The sequence below is a fragment of the Terrapene carolina genome, unplaced genomic scaffold (assembly GCF_002925995.2).
Source record: "Terrapene carolina triunguis isolate 2854851 unplaced genomic scaffold, T_m_triunguis-2.0 Scaffold66, whole genome shotgun sequence".
In the NCBI taxonomy this organism is placed as follows: Eukaryota; Metazoa; Chordata; order Testudines; family Emydidae; genus Terrapene; species Terrapene triunguis.
Window position 1 is genome coordinate 85,975,494 of NW_020664417.1, and position 21,421 is coordinate 85,996,914.

The 21,421-nt window shown below is 41.2% G+C and overlaps 1 protein-coding gene across 2 annotated transcripts in view; it reads left to right on the top strand.

Annotated features, from left to right (window-relative positions):
* The window catches only part of MXD4 (MAX dimerization protein 4), a 43,907-nt gene extending 33,538 nt beyond the window's left edge, over positions 1-10,369 (top strand). For both annotated transcript variants that reach the window (XM_024215895.3, XM_024215896.3), the window contains exons 5-6: positions 4,511-4,670; positions 7,641-10,369. In XM_024215895.3, the coding sequence (XP_024071663.1) occupies positions 4,511-4,670; positions 7,641-7,789 (309 nt within the window). In that variant the 3' untranslated portion in view covers positions 7,790-10,369. The remainder of the gene's footprint in view (positions 1-4,510; positions 4,671-7,640) is intronic.
* Positions 10,370-21,421: the final 11,052 nt, after the last annotated feature.

Consider the following 21,421-nt stretch of genomic DNA (forward strand, 5'->3'; position numbering starts at 1 on the left):
GTATTGGTGTCTTATACTTGCTACAAGTACACTCAGTGCATGTATACCCGTGACAATGGACGCAGCTCAGTTAGTGATGGGACTTTCCACTATCCCTCTCGGCTGGCCAAAGACACTCCCTCTGAGATAACTCTTTATACACCAATACAAACAAGTTATGTATTGCTCCTGTGGCGTGTCTAGGTGTCACCCTCTGACATATTTGGGTACCACCCATTGCCTTGTACCTATTGGTTTAATCAAAATATCTCTACCCATCATGCTGTCATCATGACCTTATCTTTAAGATGGGTCAGCGTGTTCCTGTTATCTTTGGGAAATGTACTAGTATCGGGGTGTTCTGGTACCACCCTTTTGGAATGTGTTTGCGTGTATATTCTTGTACCTAGCACTACTTAGGAATATATGTTTCTGCAATATCAGCCCTATTCTTGCCAGAATCTGTGAGCAGGGCCTGCCTCTTGCTCACAACTTAACTTTGCTTTATACCTAGGTTTGCAAGGCGTCTGGTTTTTGACCGGAATGCCCGGTCGAAAAGGGACCCTGGTGGTTCCGGCCAGCACTGCTGACTGGGCCGTTAAAAGTCGGGTCGGTGGCGCAGCAGGGCTAAGGCAGACTCCCGCCTGCCCTGGGTCCGCGCAGCTCCCGGAAGGGGCTGGCATGTCCCTGCGGCCCCTAGGTGCAGGGGCGGCCAGGGAGGCTCCGTGCGCTGCCCCCGCCTTGAGTGCTGGCTCTGCAGCTCCAATTGACCAGGAATTGCAGCCAGTGGGAGCTGCAGGGGTGGTGCTTGCAGGTGTGGGCAGTGCGCACTGCGCAGAGCCACTTGGCCATGCCGCTGCCTGGGGCTGGACATGCCGGCTGCTTCCAGGAGCAGCGCAGAGCCAGGGCAGGCAGGGAGCCTGCCTTACCCCTCTGCACTGCCAACCAGGAGCTGCCTGAGGTAAGCACCACCTGGCAAGAGCCCACACCGTGAACTCCCTGCCCCAGGTCGGAACCCCTCCCACACTCTAACTCCTTCCCAGACCCTGCACTCACACCCCAGCCCTGAGCCCCTTCCCAGAGCCCGCATCCCCTCCCGCACCCCAACCCCTGACCCCAGCCCTGAAACCCCTCCCACACCCAAACTCCCTCCCGGAGCCCACACCCCTTACCCCAACCCCCTGCCCCAGCCCTGAGCCTCCTCCCACACTCAAACCCCTCAGCCCTGGCCCCACCTCAGAGCCAACACTCCCAGCTGGAGCTTGCACCCCCTCCCGCACCCCAACTCCTTGCCCAGCCCAGAGCCCCCTCCCGCACCCTGAACCCCTCATTTCTGGCCTCACCCCAAAGCCCGCACTCCCCAGCCAGAGCACTCACCCCCTCCCACACCCCAGCCCCTTGCCCCAGCCCAGTGAAAGTGAGTGAAGATGGGGGAGAGTGAGCGAGGGATGGAGGGGGGCTGGAGTGAGTGGGGGGTGGGGCTTCAGCGAAGTGGCGAGGCAAGGGTGTTTGGTTTTGTGCAATTCGAAAGTTGGCAACCCTATTTATAGCAGCAAAGCTTTGACCCCTACTTTAGCCCAGGCCTCAGACCAGGCCTTTGATACAAGGCCTTATGTCTCAGGCCCTCTTTCTACTACAAATGCTTCAACCTCTGGACCAAGTATTGTTTCATCTGAAGTAACACTTTAAAAATGACCGTGCAGTCCCAAGCATATAAAATGTTGATTTCTGCTCAATCTCTACTGGTTTATACTCTGCCTTATAACCATAATTCACAAGTCAATAATGGCTATTCTCTGATTTTTTTGAAAGGCTGGGGGCAGGCTGGTATGCTACTGCACTGCTGTTAATGTAAAAGACAACCCTATTCAGGGTTGAAAAACTGATGGAGGGGAAAAGCTTATTGCTATTAGTAATACTATGTGCCCTGTACCTTGACGATTAGATCTTCTAGTGCTTGACAGTCATTAAAAAGAAACTGAAAGATGGCTCCTGCTTTCAAAATATTTTTTATCTGATGTACTAGTTGAGTAAAACAAAAATTACTTTAAAAAAACTTCTGGTTTTGTGTCCAGTATTGTAGTCATTCAGTTGGTTCATTCTAAAGTTACAGCAGAGTTCACTGTATAATAAGAAAAGCATTAAAGGGAATATAATACTTTATAGTAAAAAAATTGAAATATGATGGAAGAAGCCTGCTGTCATACAGCATTGTATTAATTATGCAGCTAACAGGAGTGGAACATCTAGGTCTTGTCAAATATTGTAGATGAAGTTAAGCAAAGCCATCCTTGTTAGTAATAAATATATTAGGGAGATCCTCAGCTGGTGTAAATCATTGTACCTTCATTTCCATCAATCAGGCTACACGAGTTTATATCAGCTGAGAATCAGGCCTCTCATAGTTTAGATTAAAGTGAATGAAAGGCCGTGAATGCTCTTTTTGTTCTGATCTGCAAGTGATACTACCTGTATTGGACCTTTGTACTACAGAATGCAGAACTACGATTTGCTTTGAATAGTGACAAATTTGTGTGATTAACCATGGAAACATCATTCAGATGCCAGTAAAGCTAGGAATAAATGCCTTTTGCTTGCTTTGTTCCTTGACCACTCTGAACATTACGATTAATCTCCAATTTTTGGAAAGTGAATAGTTTTTCTTTTTAAAGAGTTAAACTGATCCTATTCCTCTTGAATTGCCACTGGATTGCTTCTCTCCAGCAGGTGTAGAGCACTACTTTTCTGAAGACTGGCTGGGCTTGCTATTGTAGCTGCAGTGACAGTCACACTAGTGCCTGTCTTCCTTCACTATTGCTAAAATGGCAGAGTCACTTCAGTAGATTTTGAACATTCCATTCCCTTTCCCCAACAGACTGATATTTGCACTGAAGTACTGGATAGAGTTTTCAGTCTGACTGTGAATCAAGAGTTAATGTCAAAGTGTTCCTAAGAGCTCAAGTTTGTGGCAGATAAGTAGCAGCAGGAGAATAAGGAAATCTGATCAGTTGGGCTCAGGTAGTTTGATAAATCAACAAGTGTAGGTGGACTAATCTCTTTTCCAATTGGAATGTTGTGTGTATCTATGTATAATATATATATATACAAATGGTGCCTGGCCTTGGACAAGTCTTAATGTGAGGCAAATGTCCAAGATCAACAGTGCACATTATTCCTTCCTTCAAAAGGTCAATACGTCTATTTTATGATGGCTACTCTGAAACAGCAGGATCTTTGGAATCATTCAGGACGGTAACCTGCTGTTTGCTCCACACTTTCACGAAGCACTCTGGTCTAGAAAATCAGGCATAAACAAATTCATATGGTGAGCGAAGAGTCCTTCCAGCAGCCACGGTCCTTCCTAATAAGTCTCTTGAATCTTGGTAATCATGTGAAGGCAGCTAAAGTGGGAGTTTGCTATAGATTCCCTTACTGCTTCTGGACCAACTAGCAAAAAGAACAATGCCTTTTTGATTGTTAATGGAGTTGGTTTCTGAGGAAAATATATTACATGTACAAGGTCTTGATTTGTGGATATTTTTTGCGTATGATCCCAGACTTCTTTATATTTACTTCCAAGTTAGTGTAGTATCTTCTTCCATTTTTTTCCTCCATAAATGATCTTAGGTGACTTGGCAAAAAGGCTCAGTCAAAATCTCAGACAAAAATTGATATTAATAACGTAGCCATCTATAGAAGCAACACGGCACAAATGTTGGGGGTGTTTTTCTTTTGTTTTTGCTTTGAGTATTAACTCAAAATCAGTAACTTCTCTTATTAAAACTATAAGGGAAATTTTGGGTAGACAATATAATTACCTTATTGGCTTTTTGTCTGCGACATTTGGCTTTACACCCCTATTTCATGACAAATGTATGAACAGTACTTACCAAGGAGAAATTTGGGGGAAAGCAAATAGACCGTACAAGTAGAAAATTCACCATTAGCAAACCATTTCTACTGTAATGATATCACAGTATTGCCTAACTAATGAGAACCTTAAGTAGTAAAACTTCTCTGGCCTGTGTTACGCAGGAGGTCAGACAGTGATCAGAATGATCCCTTCTGGCCTTAAAATCTATGATTAAAACCCCTTTTACACCTAAGGAATCATTATATTCTGACTGAAAACTGGTTCTTGCTTGTTATTTTATTCTGTATTAATCTAATATGGTCAGTTTTTCATTTCTTTTTGTAATGATTGGTACAGTGATTTAAGTATTTCCCAGCACTAATGCAACAATAATTGGGTCTTAGTCTGAGAAAGTCTTACCAGTTGCTCAGCAATTTCTAAGTGATATTTTCGAAGCATAGGTGTTCTATTATGGGCCAAACTCACTGCTGGCTTCTGCAGTTGAAACTACTGGAGTCAGTGGAACTAAAGAAAAGATTTTGGTCCACCATATGTTTGTATTTTTTTAAATATTACATATATATGAGTAACATAGATTGAAATATTTTGAAACAAGTTACTTACATTTTAAAATTGGTATAAGTTAATGATTTAATTATTTATTTTTCACCCCCAAAGAAATTGGAAGAACAGGACCGAAAAGCTCTAAATATTAAAGAACAATTACAGCGGGAGCACCGCTACCTCAAACGTAGATTGGAACAACTATCCGTGCAGGGCATGGAACGTATCCGCACTGACAGTATGGGATCAACAATATCCACTGATTCTGAACAAGGTAATCTAACAAGAGAGGTCTCCTGGTTTATTAAAAATTTGGACCAGCTTCTTCCACCCTTACTCAAATTTAGTAGTATCTTATTCTGCATGCTGTCCCATTGGAATCTGTTCTATTCTGAGTAAATTCTTATGTCATCAGTGGGACTAATTACAAAGTAAGGTTACTACTTCACATGGGTAATGCAGAATCTAGCTGAGTGTATTTGTCATAAATCAGTAATCAATGCAAGTATTAAAAATGAAATTTACTCCAATATGATAGATTATTGTTAAGAATTTTGTTGTCTTCTGTATTTCACATTATAAGTTTGTATTAAAAATAATATTGTTGTAAGTATGTTTATTCTAATATATGTTGGTAACACATTAGAAAATGTATTACAGAGTAGATGTATTGTAGTTAATATAATCCCTGAATACATCACATTTTCCAAATGCTGTCGCCCATGGTACTTGAGACTAAGGGCAAGATCCTCCGCTGCTGTAAATCTTCGTGAGTTTATTGAAGTCAATGGATCTATCCTGATTTTCACCAGTTGATCCAGCACATGATCTAGTAGCTCATTTAGCAGTTTCTACAACTGGATGTGAGCAGCACTATAACAAGGCAAGATTGTAAAGGCAGTAAACCATATAGAAATGTAAGAGTTAGAGTATTGGCAACTATCTTACTGAGTGAATAATAACATTATCACTATGCCATGATATTAATAATACATCGTGGGGACTAATCTCTCCTGATTAGTGAGATGAGTTCCCACTAACATTAATGGAAATTTTACACCTGCATCAAGGATAATATCCCCTAGTATATATTTATCTTGTCTATTACTTCTTGTATTACATTTTTTTTTATTTTGACTTGAAGTTATAATGAAAGATATAGTCAGTGTTTATTTTCTTAAAAGGTAATGATGTCCTTTTTGAAGACAGGTCCCAGTCTTGCCAGCTGTGACTTAAGGGTGGCATGTCAAATTTAGCTTATTTCCTGGTTTTGGTTACTTGCTGTCACAACTTAAATTTATTACTTCAATAATAGTTTTTGTTTATAAGTAACTGCAGTGCAATTTTCTTTGTCATATGCATGTACCATGCTGGTGTCTTGTACTTGATCCTGCATCTTTCTAAGTCAGCGGTAGTTTTGCCATTGACTTCACTGGGATTAGTATTGAGCTCTTGGAATTAGATGCAGATATCCTTGGTCAGGATGAGTAACACTTTAGTCCGAAAGTGGTCCCATTCAGATGAATGGGACTGTTTGTAAAACAAGGTGCTACTTGTTGTGAGCAAGAATATCAGAATCTGACTCTTTGTTAGGACATTTCCAGGGCCAGCTCTAGCTTTTTTGCCGCCCCAAGCCAAAAAAAAAAGGCAGCCGCAGGGAGCGTGTGGAGGGTGGTCAAGGGCGGCTCGCAGGGGGGTGAAGGGCGGCGCCTTGCAGCCGGGCGAGAGGGGCTCCCCCCTCTGGCCTTGGGGTGTCTCTCCCGGCCGGGCAGGCGGAACCCCCAGGGGCTGCAGGAGGTGCTGGCTCAGCTGCTCCTTTAAAGGCGGCTCGGCTGGGCCGGGTTCAGAGCGGTGCGGGAGGCGGAGGCCGGTGCAGGCAGTGGGGAGTGGCGCATCCCGGGGAGCCCGGCGGCACGGTGAGCGGCGGGGATCGCTAGTTCTTGCCCCCCTGGGCCGGGGTCCGTGCCCCTGCAGGGCTGGGACTGGGGGAGCACGGGGAGCCGGCCGGGGGCTCCGGAGCTGCGGACCAGGCTGCCAAAAACAAACAAAAAAAAGAACCATGGTAGGGCGGCCGGAATGTGCCGCCCCAAGATTGGCCGGAATGCCGCCCCTTACAATGTGCCGCCCCAGACACGTGCTTTCTTGTCTGGTGCCTGGAGCTGGCCCTGGACATTTCTTCAGATTGCTGCTAAATCTCTAATACTGCTTGTCTCCTGGTAGTTCCATGTTCTTCCTTCTCTGGATAATAAGCAGAGCTGGTTGAGATTTTTCAAACAAAAAAACTTTGAAAAACAGCCTTTTCTAAACCAGAAATAATCAGAAAAAATGTTTTCAGTTTTTCCAAGGAAGCTGGAAGACAAAAAGTGTAGTTCATTTTTTCATTCATAAGTTTACCTTTCTGAAAATTTTGGCAAAAATGTCTGTATTTTGGCCAGCTGTAATAATACATTCAGAGTTTTGTATTGCCACTGCATTTGTATTGCATGCATTTTTGACATTTTTTTTTAAATTTAGCATTACATGGTTAGAGTTGTTTTTGTGAAGGATTGGTAAAATGGGCATATCTTCCCTTAAATTATATTGATTAATAGACTGTTTTATTTCTGTGTAAAGAATTATTCAGACCAGAAAACGCTTGAAAATTTTGTCCAGGATGATATTCATCACCAAAAATTTGGGCTGTGTGATTCAAAGTATTAATCATAAAATATGGATCTTTCAACTCTATGGTACCCTTCCTTGTTGGTTGTTAGTTACTCAAACTTGTTCCCAAATGATGGATTTTCAGTGACTTGTGTGAAATGAGTTGTTGGTATCAGTCCAATTCTTAGTGGACAGATGGCTGTACCATAGTTGTCACTAACTGTCACCTTTGTTGGTAGTGTCAGCAGAGACTGCTAGTATTAAATTGTCTTGGGAGCTAAACTATTATTTTTTAGCCCTAGAGATGATCTTTACACATTGTGAGATGGTCTCTCCATACCAGGGTTCAGGACAGTATGAGAAAGCCTTTAGTGCTGATGTCATGTTGTATTTGTTATGTGGTTAAATATGTAGCGGATTTAATTCCTAGGGCTGTCAGTCTGGTACTTTTCACTAGCACTGAATTTAAAAATATTATTTGGGAAAATTAAGTGTGGTTTGACTTTCACATTAGGCTTTTAATAACATGTTCAATATCAGCCCACAGTAACTGACTGCATTCTCTACATTTCTGAAAATCTGCCTTTTGTGTTTCATTTAGAAGTAGACATTGAAGGAATGGAATTTACACCAGGTGAAATGGACAGTATTGGAAGTGCCAGTGATGTTGAAGACCACTACAGTTTGCAAAGCAGTTCAAGTGATGGTGGCTATACACATTCCCGCAGACTTAATGCCAGGCTCTCATAGTGCCTGAGTTTCCAATTCAGCTCAGGACCATCTAACTGAAGCACTTATAGAAGAAAATTCCAGAGGTGTCAACTGCCACTCTTCCGGGAAACCCCAACCACAGCACTCTGAAATGGAGGTTTTGTACCCACGATTCCCTGCACTATAACCACAATATTCGATATTGTAAATCATGGTTTTGCTGCAGAGAACTGTGGTTAGGTACAGTTGTGACTTAAAGCTAGCTTGATGTAGCCATACTGCAAATTTTAAAAAATCATATCATTCCATGCAAGAAGTATTAAATTCAAACTGTTGGAAGCATATGATGGCATAAGGAAGTTTAATAAGAAAATCATTTTGATTTTGCAGAAACCATTTTCAAATATTGAAGAATAAATGGAATCTCTGATGTGTTAGTGATTCAAATCTATAAAAATTCAACTACTTTTTTTTCTTGTTTTTTTTTCTTCATGAAAAATTATTAATGCTTTATAACAGGCTATAGAGTATAAATTCTTTTACTAGTTGTGTTTGAGAGAGGCAGACAGAAAAAAAATCTCCAAATCTCAGATGATCTTTAGAAAAAAGATCATATTAACAAGTCACTACTGTACTTCAAAATGGGGAGGAAAAAAGCCAGCTCTAATAATGACTTCCTGTGGGATGATCTCAACTTTCTTTTGCTTTTTGCAATCAGCATCCAACCAGCAGCAAATCATTCTCACCATGATAACAGAGCTAGCACAAAGTAACACTGGAGTGTTAACCTGTTATTATGGAAGAGATGACTTTTGAAACATTTCGGTATTTTTTGTAAAGAATACAGAGCTCAAATGATCCAGATTTTGATAATTAAACCTCTCCATACAAGGAATGTTTGCTAATGTTTCTTTTTTCCTATTTATAGCTGCCAATACATTTTTATGGAAGGCATGGCTTATAATTACAGTATTCAGCTAGAGGATAATTAATCATTTTTTCTTCTTTTGCACGCTATAATTGCATTTTCTATTCTTAAATAAAGTGCAAAAAAATAAAGTGTATGCTGTAAAACAGCAAAGTTTATTTAGTACTCATCAAGCTGTTCAGAACATATTTACCCAAATTGTAGCAATACTACGAAGATGTATTTTAATACAACTTTGGCTTAGTGAAGTCATTAGAGCTTGGCTTGCTGGGTAAGAAAAATGGACCAGTCTTTGCATTATCTGTATAAAGAAGGTCTTTTAAAAAAAAGAAAAAAAAGAAAAGAAAAAAAGCTAGAAACACTTCTAGAGAAGTGATTTTAGCAAGTGTAGTCTATATTTCCTGTAAGAGATTTTGTATTATATTTTCCTAAATGTTCTCATTTACTTGTATAGGGAGGGGAATGGTACAGACCCAAACCAGAGTCTCAGGGACTCTTCACCCTTGTCATATTGTGCCTTGGTGACCATTTATGTATGTCTCTCCTTTTTCATTGTTTAAAGGCAACTAAGCTTTGTTTCTTTCAAGACCCTCTGTTTGAATGGTCAGTTGTCCATCTTATTACAAATGAAGCACTGAGAGTTATAAATCCTCTCACATCCAATCCATGTATCTTTTTAGTACAATTATAAAATTAGGTTTTGGTGAGAGGGTTAACCATTAATTACATTATACTTCATACAGGCCCTCCCTTTGATTCTTCAGCACACAGATCTACATTTTGTTAGCTTTTTGAACCAGGGTCTCTGTGAGACCAATATTAAATGGGTATGGAAACAAATGTATTGTATAATGCTATAGGATGTCTAACTGTGGTACCATTTTAATATTCAAATATAAAAAACTCATGACATACTGACCATAATGATCAAAACAAAGATTCAGTTGTTCTTTCAACATTAGACATATGTGCCCTCCCTTTGGCTTTTACAAGAGAGTAGAAATATGAATACATTTTGTGGCAGCTTACAATCCTTGTTTGCACTCTTGCTTACTGCTTGGAACTTGCCAACAAGGAAAATGTATACTTTTAATTTACATAACCTAATTTATGGCCACCTGTATTTTGGCTTTGGGGAGGGGCCTAAGGTTATAAACTCTGGCAGCTGAATAATAAAAAACAACAATTAACCTTTTCTGTGATGCAGGTTTTGGTATTATGTTATACACCTTTGCATATTACTAAAATCCTCATTGTTGGGGAAAACACACAGCAATATACTCATTGTGTGTAGCTGACAAGCAGCAGAAATTACTAGCTCCTTTGGTGCATATGTAACTAATTTCCAAACCTGGAAAAATTAAGTGTTTACTTTAACACACGACTGTTAACAGGGGAAAAAAAGGCTAGTATATTGTTGCTGTTCATTTATTATATAATGAACACATTCATGAATTGTAAAGTGTTTCCTTTCGTGACAAGCAGCTCTTGCACAGAACCTCCTAATAAAAAGAGATTTGAAACTCACAGAAGGAGAGTAGAGATTTTAAATCTAACATTGTTGTACCTTATGTTGATCAGAAGTTCTCCTTTTAAAGATGAATGTGCTAATTTAATGAGTTCTTCCACGCTGGGTATCCATGGCTTTGTAGATCTTATATTTTCAATAAAAATTACTCCAATAATCTGAATGGAAATAAAAAGGGTTTTATTTGTTTTTACTCTTTTGCATATTATTATGGTAACCATTATCAAGACAAAGAAATATGGTATCATTTTCATGGAGTGTTTGTCTTAATTAAAGTCTGATGTAATATGACACTTTCAGACATGGGACCCATTCCTGCAAATCCTTCCTTATAGTAGTAGCCCCATTGAAGTCAATGGCACAACTGATGTACTATTTGCATGAGTAAGGGTGTGCAGGATCAGGCCAGTAGCCCAAACAGTATCAAAGTGCTAACAGCTCTATCCATCTTCCTTTGATTTCTGTGGTGATGGATGGATTCCTGTGATTCTGTTCCAAAACGTTATTCTCCACTCTATTCAGCAGTGTTATTAATTATGACATTACTTTATGGCATGGCAACTAGGGATGAATAGTTTCCTGTTTTGCTTTGTTTTTTAAATAATTTTAAGGTGGATGTTTGTCATTTTTGTGTGTGTGTGTAATTATTAGTGTTGCAATCAAAACAGTACAGCAAAAAAGGGAGGGGGGATGGGAGAGAGATATTTAACCATTTTCTTGGAGTAACTGCACCTAATCCAATCATCCTGCCGTGTTGTGTTATAATGTTTTTAAAATTGAGAATATCACATTTCTAAGTTTCTTTCTTTTGCACTTTCTAAATGGGGAAAGTTGTGAGGTCTATAGGAATATGAGGCTGGAGGTTCTCTCCCATGGAACAAGGCCTGGAGGAAATTGCCATAAAGTTCTCTTTGCAGAATTTTCTCAAATTGTTCCATAAGGAGATGAGGAGATTGACTGCTCTCCTACCCATGGAACAAGGAGGAAATTCTGCCTTCAGAACCTGCAGGTCCCAAGGTATCTACAAGAGGCCATGTCCCAGCCAGGATCTACACTTGTTCTGGTGCCTACTGTTCATCACCTCCTCAGCTCTACTTGGGTCATTTTGTGAGTATTTTCTGTACCACTGCCTGGGTGGGGCTATGAAAATGTCAAAGCAGCTTAAGGTAGCATTAATTTTTTTCAGATTCCCCACAAGATTTAGGGGGACAATGCATGTCCCCTACTCCATCCTACCCTTCCCAGCTGTTTCCACAAATTGATGGATGGCTAACCAACCTACCCTCCCCTTTTTAGAAGACTAATATCTGTGCAAGAACTGGATACTATATTTCCTTATGCAAAGCTCCTACTGACTTCAATGCGAGTTTTGCCACAGTGAAGAATGCAGGAATGGGCCAAAAAAACAAAACAAATCAATGACAGAGCTAAAGTTCATGTCTGGTATTTACAAAGATACTAAATGTTAATTTCTTATTGTAAAACTTTCTTCAGATTTGGAAGTATTGTCTGCTAGGACCTGGTACAACTCACATTTAAGTTAAAGAAAAGACTCTCACTGACTTGAATGGGTATTGGATCAGGCATATCAACTGCAACTTAATTTTTTTGCAAGCAGGTAGTTTGTAACAATCTAGAGAGTACATATGAGAAATGGAGAATTTTTTGTTTGATAAATATTTACATGGTTTTTATTTTCTTCTTACCACAAGTTCTATCAAACCAATGTTATTTTAGTATTTTCAGTTAAAATGATAAAGTAGTTAATCACAATGTTTTAAAAAATGGTAAGAGATTGTGTGCATGTGAGTTTGGTCTACAAGTATGCTCTTGTCTACTACACCAAAGCTTGCTCAACTGTGGAATACAGTCCCCAGTTCTTTTGCAATTGTATAAAACAGCGTATACAGGTAGGACGAGTGATCATTTGACCCTTTTATCAATGTTAAACCAATTATTAATCTATTTAATTACCACTGGTTTTTCTTCCTCAAAGGTCGTTTCCATACACAAAATAAAATGTTTCTCAATTACGAACCCAGCCAGCACAAACACTGAACAAAGGATATTAATTTTATACACTTGTTTTGTGAAGACATTACCTTATTAATGTTTAAAAACCAAATTTGAGAATCCTTCTTCATTATATTTATTTACTGCTAGAGGCCAGCGCCTTGTGTTTAAAAAAAAAAAAAAAAAAAAAGTGTCAAAACATCCAATCCATCGATAATGCCTTTCCAAAATTGAATGCAATGACTATCAAGCTACTTTAGATGTATTTTTTTAAAGGAGAGCTGCTTTCACTATAAAATAAAACAGGTAAAATTATCGGCTATGAGAGACATTTCACCAACAATGAATGTGTGTTAATGTGGTTTGTGAATGAAAGGCAATATTCCTAATTGATAGCTCCAAAAGAAATATCTAAGTTATGTGTACTATGGAACTGCTTAAAATGAAGGGAAAGTATACAGTGGGAACTACTAGAAACCATTTGGTCATTTGGGCCTGTCATTATCCTAAATTCTAGAAATGAATCCCAACAAGGATTCCTGGTGACCCAAGTACACCTATAGAAACCTTGGTAGTGAATCATAGTGAAGGCAGTCTAACTTCAGAACTTCAGCCTTCAACTTTGCATAGGTAATGTGGGTATAAAATATGGTGACATTCAATGCATGTGGTTTAAAGGGTCTGTGCAATAACAAGTCTTAATGGCTGATATTTCACTACGTGTGAAGTACATGGTAGGCACCGAAAAAGAGCCTCCTGCTGTGGAGGTTATGTTTCTGGTGAAATTCTAGAGGTGTACTGGGTGCGTTCTGTGCCAGAGCCATTGGAATATATATCTGAAAAGGAACGCTTCATAGCTTCTAAGATGTATTATATTGTAAAGATTCATTTGTACACACGTACATGGTGCTTGCTACGCTGTGTAGCACACACTGAAAGTATTGTGTTATATCATTCTTTCATTGTAATATAAATACAATTTTTATACCTGAGATTTGTGGTGGTTTTCAGTTTTAATTTTTTCTTCTTTCATCATTTGTTTTGTGTGTGTGCGCTTTTCCTTTTCCTTGCAATTCATTTCACACAGGGTTAACAAACATTTTATAAAAAGCTCATTGGGTGTTCCCCTCACTAAAAGACCCTTGCAAGTCTTCATGGTTTGGAGCTAACACTCAAAGTTCTCTGCTAAATATACTGGCCCAAATAAAAACCCTACCTAATTCCACTTTAGTCAATAGCATTACACCAGGAATTAATTAGGCCCATTATTTAAAAAGAGTTGTTGATATTTTTTTTCTTCATAACAGATGCCCAGAACTACCCTAGAATATGCATACCAATGCTGTATTTGTATGAAACCAAACCAAATTAAAAAAACCCAAAACATTAATTTCTGCTCTAAATATGAAGAAAATATAACTTCACTTAAAATCATTCCATCTGTATGCAAGGTATAACCAAAATGAGGCGTTAACACGGCATAGAAAGCATTGTTTGACTAAAATGTGTTTTACTAAACGGCGCATAGAGCTCATACCAAAAGTGGTAGATATCCTGATTAAAAACTGAGAATTTGGCCTGCTAATATGAGAATAAAAAATAAATACAGCAATTTAACATCCAAAAGCACATTGGTTATATCATTTCATATTGAATTGGTATTCGGCAATATGATCTCACTTGTCTTTGTTCCATAGTGAGTGCTTCTCACCTATATTTCTTATGCAGGTTTATGAAAGATTTATTTCAATACATCATAATTTAGGTTTTAACTTGTAAGGAATCACAAGAAATTTGTCAAATTGCCATTAGCTTTGATTCAGATCAGTTGTGTATCAGACTGAGAGTCTATGTTCTGCTGTAGAATCACTAAAGATTCTTGCACAAAACATAAGGGACTCTTCACAAACTATTCTTTCAGTAGAGCTTTGAAAATGCAGGTGATGCAGAATGGGTACAAATGGCAATTTGGCAAATTACTAGATTATAATAAATAAATCTGTTTAATAGAAAAAGGGATTTAATCATCTTAATTTGTTATTTTGACCTCTGCATATTTTGAAGCAGTACTAAGGTTAGGTGAGTAGTGTAGGACAGCTGTGGTAATAATGAGTAATGAAATATAATGTGACAATACTTTCATAAACAGTGTGTAGTTTGTGGATTGTACAGCCCTAATCTTTTAATGTATTTATAATTTGTTTTCTTTACATTTAGAGTAAGTTTGATCTGCCAATTAATGGTAGGCTGTTTCACTGGTTAAATATTAAAGTGTCCACAACTTTGAAGTATTTATTAATTGGGCAAACATGCAAATGAAACATTTTATACCATTGTACAACTCAATTTAAATTTGAGAAAGAACCATAGATGGTAGATTAGTCTCATGATGATGTAGCCAACAACTTCTTTTAGAATAACCAGTTGACAGGGGTTTTAGTGCAATGTTTCAACTGATTCGCTCCAAATTCTATGCTACCTATACCTTTTGTAATAACCCTCTCTATTCTACAATCCTTTTCAGTTTCAAAGGATAGTGGTCCTGGGACCCTTCTGCCCCCAGGTGATTATGGGTTGATGAGTGAGCTAGGACTGGGGACCGGGGCTGGGTCAGTGGGGTAGGGGCTTCTTCCCTCTTGTCCATGAAGTACTCAGCTCCAAGACAGAGTAAGCGGCACTGCAAGAGGCTAGAAAGCCATCTCCACAGCTTTTTGCAGTGCCACTTCTCTCATCCCCCTCACTGGGAGGGTGGGGAAGAGCTACTCTGCAATTTGATACAAGCAGAGCCAAGAAACAGAAGGGAAGGGGCAAGAGAGCAAGTTACTCTTCCCATTCTTTGCCCTGGCTCCTAGTGTGTGTTACAGAAAACAGGCAACTTGTAATGAACAAAGACCACTTAAAGATAGCTAAAATTATTTTTGATTAGAGTAAAGCCTATAGCTGGGCTAAACAGGGTCCAAGAGATTAACCCTCCAAGCAAGCCAACTTCATGCATCATGCATGGTAATTACACTAGCTAAACCAGTATCACGGGTAGTAAGAGGTAGACAGGATAAATAAATAGGGACCGGAAGACGAAATAGAACAATATAAATGATGCCATAACACCTCTCCATTTTTCTATTTACTCATTTTTAGAGCCAAATTTTGCTCTTACATATCAGTATAAATTAAGAAATTATCTTCAGATTTACACTAGTCTGGCTTTCTCCGTTTTTTTTAGTTTCTCAGTACCATTCTAAATGGTATTGGTAAATATCTGTTACACAAAAAAAGTTTGTTTAATTCAACTGCACTAACGTTTCAGGTTGGAAATCAGCAAACCCAATATAAAATATCAGCACACATATTTTGTATATGAAAATTTGTATCCAACAGCGCTCAAGGAAAATAATAAGCGCTATGATTTTTTAGCATCATCAGAGACTTAGCATTGAATCTCTATTGTTCCTGTAGATTTTGCTTTTGGTTTGGTTGCCAAACTGTTTTACATAGTAAATGTATCATTATAGAATTGTTAGAGACCTCTTAGAAGAGCTACATTTATAATGAAAATGAATCCACATAACAATGACGTGTTCTGCACACCACATTACCAGATAATGACTAATACAGCAAGGATCTGCTTCAAGGATTCCTTAACTACTGCTGTTTGCCTGAAGTTACAAGCAAATGTGGCTGTGAGCAAGAGTGATAGCACTTCTGTTTGAAAAGGACTGCTGGGACAAATGCAAAAAAATAAGTTGCTAAATAGTTACAAATAAGTTCAAAATTTTCATTTCAATGCTTTTGTTTCAGCTGCTATTAACCATTGTTTTGCATAGCAAAAATTTGAAAGCAACAAAAAGCCAGCCTTCAATGAGATAATGGTAAGCAATCACATAAATTGCTCTCATCTAGCACTGAACAAAGTACTTTATTAGAATAAAGAAAAGTATTATTCCTAAACCTACTTTCTCTTTCCAATGCAGAGCATCTACCTTGGGCCTGGTCCACACTAACCCCTCACTTCGAACTAAGGTACGCAAATTCAGCTACGTTAATAACATAGCTGAAGTCGAACTATCTTAGTTCGAACTTACCGCGGGTCCACAGGCGGCAGGCAGGCTCCCCCGTCGATGCCGCGTACTCCTCTCGCCGAGCTGGAGTACCGGCGTTGACGGCGAGCACTTCCGGGATCGATTTATCACGTCTAGACAAGACGCGATAAATCGATCCCAGAAGATCGATTGCCTGCCACCGAACCAGGAAGTAAGTGTAGACCTACCCTTAGTCTTTCCCCATCCCCTTGCCTGCCTAGTTTCCCGCTGCAAGTTAAATGAAAACAATACACATGCCTTGCCTTCATATCTGCTACCCATTTTTATATCCTCACCCTTTTTTCAAAGGCAATAATGATTGACAACTTTTCTTTACAAACTTCAGTGAAGATCATTTATGAGACTTGGAATGGAAATAAAAACACATAGTGGTTTTGCAATTGTATCCTATTAGACTGGGAGCTTAATGAAGAAAAATCTCATTCCATGTGCAAGTTAGTGACAGAACAGTAAGGAAGGTGTCATTTGGTTCATAAAAATCTACAGGACCATAATTTCAATGGTGGGGGAATTTGCCCCCCCCCGCCACCCCAGCTCCAAGATCCTCCAGCTGGTGGAAATTCTGATAATATAATGTCATTGGAAATGGGTCAAGTGGGGTATCAACTTTCTCATACAAACACAATGGTAACAAACATGGAAAACCTAGAACTATTATGTGGATACATATGAGAAAATGTTTAGAAGTCAATTGTTTTAAATTATCCTTTCACACATAGGCTTTGGCTACACTTGAGAGTTACAGCGCAATAAAACCACCCACAGCGCTATAACTCACTTCCCGTCCACACTGGCAAGGCATGTACAGCGCTGTATCTCTGCGGCTACAGTGCTGCTTGTACTCCACCTCCCCGAGAGGAATAAAGAGTATTGCGCTGCGGCATCAGTGTGGCCACCCAATGTGCTCCGATTGGCCTCCAGAAGTATTCGGCAGTATCCCACAATGCCTGTTCTAGCCACTCTGCTCATCAGTTCGAACTCTACTGCCCTGGCCGCAGGTGACCAACCGTCAGACCCGCCCTTTATATTCCCCGGGAATTTTAAAAATCCCCTTCCTGTTTGCTCAACCAGGTGTGGAGTGCTATCAGTGAATCTTTCCAGGTGACCATGCCTCCACGTGCCAAACGAGCCCCAGCATGGAGCAATGGCGAGTTGCTGGACCTCATCAGTGTTTGGGGGGAGGAAGCTATCCAGTCCCAGCTGTGCTCCAGCCGTAGGAATTACGATACCTTTGGGCAGATATCAAGGGCCATGATGGAAAGGGGCCATGACTGGGACGCACTCCAGTGCAGGATTAAAGTGAAGGAGCTGTGGAATGCCTACCACAAAGCCCGCGAGGCAAACCTCCGCTCCGGTGCTGCCCCCATGACCTGCCGTTTTTACAAAGAGCTGGACGCGATACTTGGGGGTGACCCCACCTCCACTCCGAGCAACACCATGGCCACTTCAGAGCGGGGGGAGGAGGAGGAAGAGGAGGAAAGCAGGAGTGAGGGTGCTGGGGCGGGGGGAGACACCCCGGAATCCCTGGAGGCATGCAGCCAGGAGCTCTTCTCAAGCCAGGAGGAAGGTAGCCAGTCGCAGCGGCTGGTACTTGGTGGAGGACAAACAGAAGAGCAGGTTCCAGGTAAGCGGCTTTTATTTTTGGAAGGAAATTTTTCGGGAGAGGAGGAATAGCGCATTGATGTGGTCTATCACATCGCGGTAATCGGCCTCGGTAATCTCTTCGAAAGTCTCATCCAGAACGTGGGCAATGCGCTTGCGCAGGTTTATTGGGAGATCCACCGTGGTCCTTGTCCCAGTCAGGCTAACGTGTCCGTGCCACTGTGCCGCGAGGGGCGGGGGGACCATTGCTGCACACAGGCAAGCTGCATATGGGCCAGAGTGGAAGCCGCATTGCAGTAGAAGACCCTCCCTTGCTTCCCAGGTCAGCCTCAGCAGCGAGATATCTTCCAGGATAAACTCCTGTGGAAAATGTTGGGACAGTGTTCAGTGTAGGTGCCCCCTGCAGATCTTGGCTCTCCCCAAGGCACAGAAACCCAGAGGACAGTACAGCCCTGAAACAATCAGTCCCCCTTACTCACCATTTTGGGGCTCCCGTGGGTTATGTGCGTTCTCTTTGGGACGGGAAATTTATGCTATTGTGTAGACTGTGTGCGCCCTCCTTAAGTGCAGGGGAATCGTGACTCTGTCTGGTATAAACAATGCTGCCTCTGTTAAGTGTTGCATTTTGCCTTTACAGATGCAACCTTGAGATCTCAGCTGTCCGTGTTATCACCGACTGACAGACTGCAAAAACTCCAGAAGAGACCGCGAAAAAGCAAAGAAGACATGCTGCACGAAGTAATGCATCAATTTCTTACAGAGAATAAAAAAGCGCAGGAGTGGAGGGAGAGTGCCATTACATATGGCGATCGGGGGAGGTCCCGGATGACTGGAAAAAGGCTAATGTAGTGCCCATCTTTAAAAAAGGGAAGAAGGAGCAGCCGGGGAACTACAGGCCAGTCAGCCTCACCTCAGTCCCTGGAAAAATCATGGAGCAGGTCCTCAAGGAATCAATTATGAAACACTTAGAGGAGAGGAAAGTGATCAGGAACAGTCAGCATGGATTCACCAAGGGGAAGTCATGCCTGACTAACCTAATTGCCTTCTATGATGAGATAACTGGCTCTGTGGATGAGGGGAAAGCAGTGGATGTGTTATTCCTTGACTTTAGCAAAGCTTTTGATACGGTCTCCCACAGTATTCTTGCCGCCAAGTTAAAGAAGTATGGGCTGGATGAATGGACTGTAAGGTGGATAGAAAGCTGGCTAGATCGTCGGGCTCAACGGGTAGTGATCAATGGCTCCATGTCTAGTTGGCAGCCGGTTTCAAGCGGAGTGCCCCAAGGGTAGGACCTGGGGCCGGTTTTGTTTAATATTTTTATTAATGATCTGGAGGATGGTGTGGACTGCACTCTTAGCAAGTTTGCAGATGACACTAAACTGGGAGGCATGGTAGATACACTAGAGGGTAGGGATCGGATACAGAGGGACCTAGACAAATTAGGGGATTGGGCCAAAAAAAACCCTGATGAGGTTCAACAAGTACAAGTGCAGAGTCCTGCACTTAGGACGGAAGAATCCCATGCACTGCTGCAGACTAGGGACCGAATGGCTAGGTAGCAGTTCTGCAGAAAAGGACCTAGGGGTCTCAGTGGACGAGAAGCTGGATATGAGTCAACAGTGTGCTCTTGTTGCCAAGAAGGCTAACGGCATTTTCGGCTGTATAAGTAGGAGCATTGCCAGCAGATGGAGGAACGTGATCATTGCCCTTTATTCGACATTGGTGAGGCCTCATCTGGAGTACTGTGTCCAGTTTTGGGCCCCACACTACAAGAAGGATGTGGAAAAATTGGAAACAGTCCAGCAGAGGGCAACAAAAATGATTAGGGGTCTGGAGCACATGACTTATGAGGAGAGGCTGAGGGAACTGGGATTGTTTAGTCTCCAGAAGAGAAGTATGAGGGGGGATTTGATAGCTGCTTTCAACTACCTGAGGCGGGGTTCCAAAGAGGATGGAGCTCGGCTGATCTCAGTGGTGGCAGATGACAGAACAAGGAGCAATGGTCTCAAGCTGCAGTGGGGGAGGTCTAGGTTGGATATTAGGAAACACTATTTCACTAGGAGGGTGGTGAAGCACTGGAATGCGTTACTTAGGGAGGTGGTGGAGTCTCCTTCCTTGGAGGTTTTTAAGGCCCGGCTTGACAAAGCCCTGGCTGGGATGATTTAGTTGGGAATTGGTCCTGCTTTGAGCAGGGGGTTGGACTAGATGACCTCCTGAGGTCCCTTCCAACCCTGATATTCTATGATTCTCATCCCTTGAAGACCTGGCCTTCGCAGATGATGTCGCTCTCCTATCACATACCCAACACCATATACAAGAAAAAACAACTCGACTCAATGCATTCAGCCAGCAAATTGGACTGAAAATCAACCGCAATAAAACAGATATCATGACCTTTAGTATTGCCTCACCATCACCAGTATGGATAGAGGATTATGTTCTCACCAATGTAGAAACATTCACATACTTGGGCAGCACCAACAGCCAGGACGGTGGAACAAGCCAGGACATCTGGAACAAAATCAATAAAGCCAGGAACACCTTCAGGAGCTTAAATACAGTCTGGAAATCATCAAAATACAACACCAAAACCAAACTCAAGATTTATCAGCGCTGTGTACTTTCAACACTACCTTATAGTTCAGAATGCTGGGGAATGAGAAAGTATGACGTGTCCAAACTGTCTTCATTCCATACAACCTGCCTCAGAAAAATCCTCCATATTTTTTGTCCCAGAACAATCTCAAACCAAGATCTATTGACACAATGCAGCCAAGAGGATATGAACACCATCATTGCTAGGAGGCATTGGACATGGATTGGCCACGTGCTTTGGATGAAAACTGATTCCATCACCAGAGTAGAAATAAGATGGACACCTGAAGACAAGCGAAAACGAGGCCGTCTGAAAACAACATGGCAAAGAGCTGTGGAAGCCAAGCTGAAAAACCTGGGGCACGGCTGGGGAACCATTGAAAGACTTGCCAGAAACAGAATGGAGTGGAGGCGCTCCATCACTGCCCTAAACGCCAGAGGCGTAATAAGAACATGATGATGACACAGATGCACACTTTACATAAAAATTTAAAAAAAAGACATTGATCTCTGATAATCTTAGGGAAGTTAGCTTTAACATATAGGACTGAAAACCTTTAGTTGTGCCTCGAGGGCCTTCATGCCTTATAGCTATGGAACCAAGTGAGCTAGGATTAAAAGTTCAGGTTGCTGCTCTACTCTCACCTCGGGTGTTCTCAGAACTAAGGGCATTTAAGGTGTTTTGTTTTGATGGGAATTAAGCACCTAAAGACCTTTGAGGATCGGAGTGTAAGCTCTTACGACACACCACCTGGGGCTATACGTTACCCCTGCACAAGGGAGCCGCAGCTTCAGCTCCCTTTGTAGCAAACTTCTAACATTTTAATCATAAAATATCAGGGTTGGAAGGGACCTCAGGAGGTCATCTAGTCCAACCCCCTGCTCAAAGCAGGGCCAATCCCCAG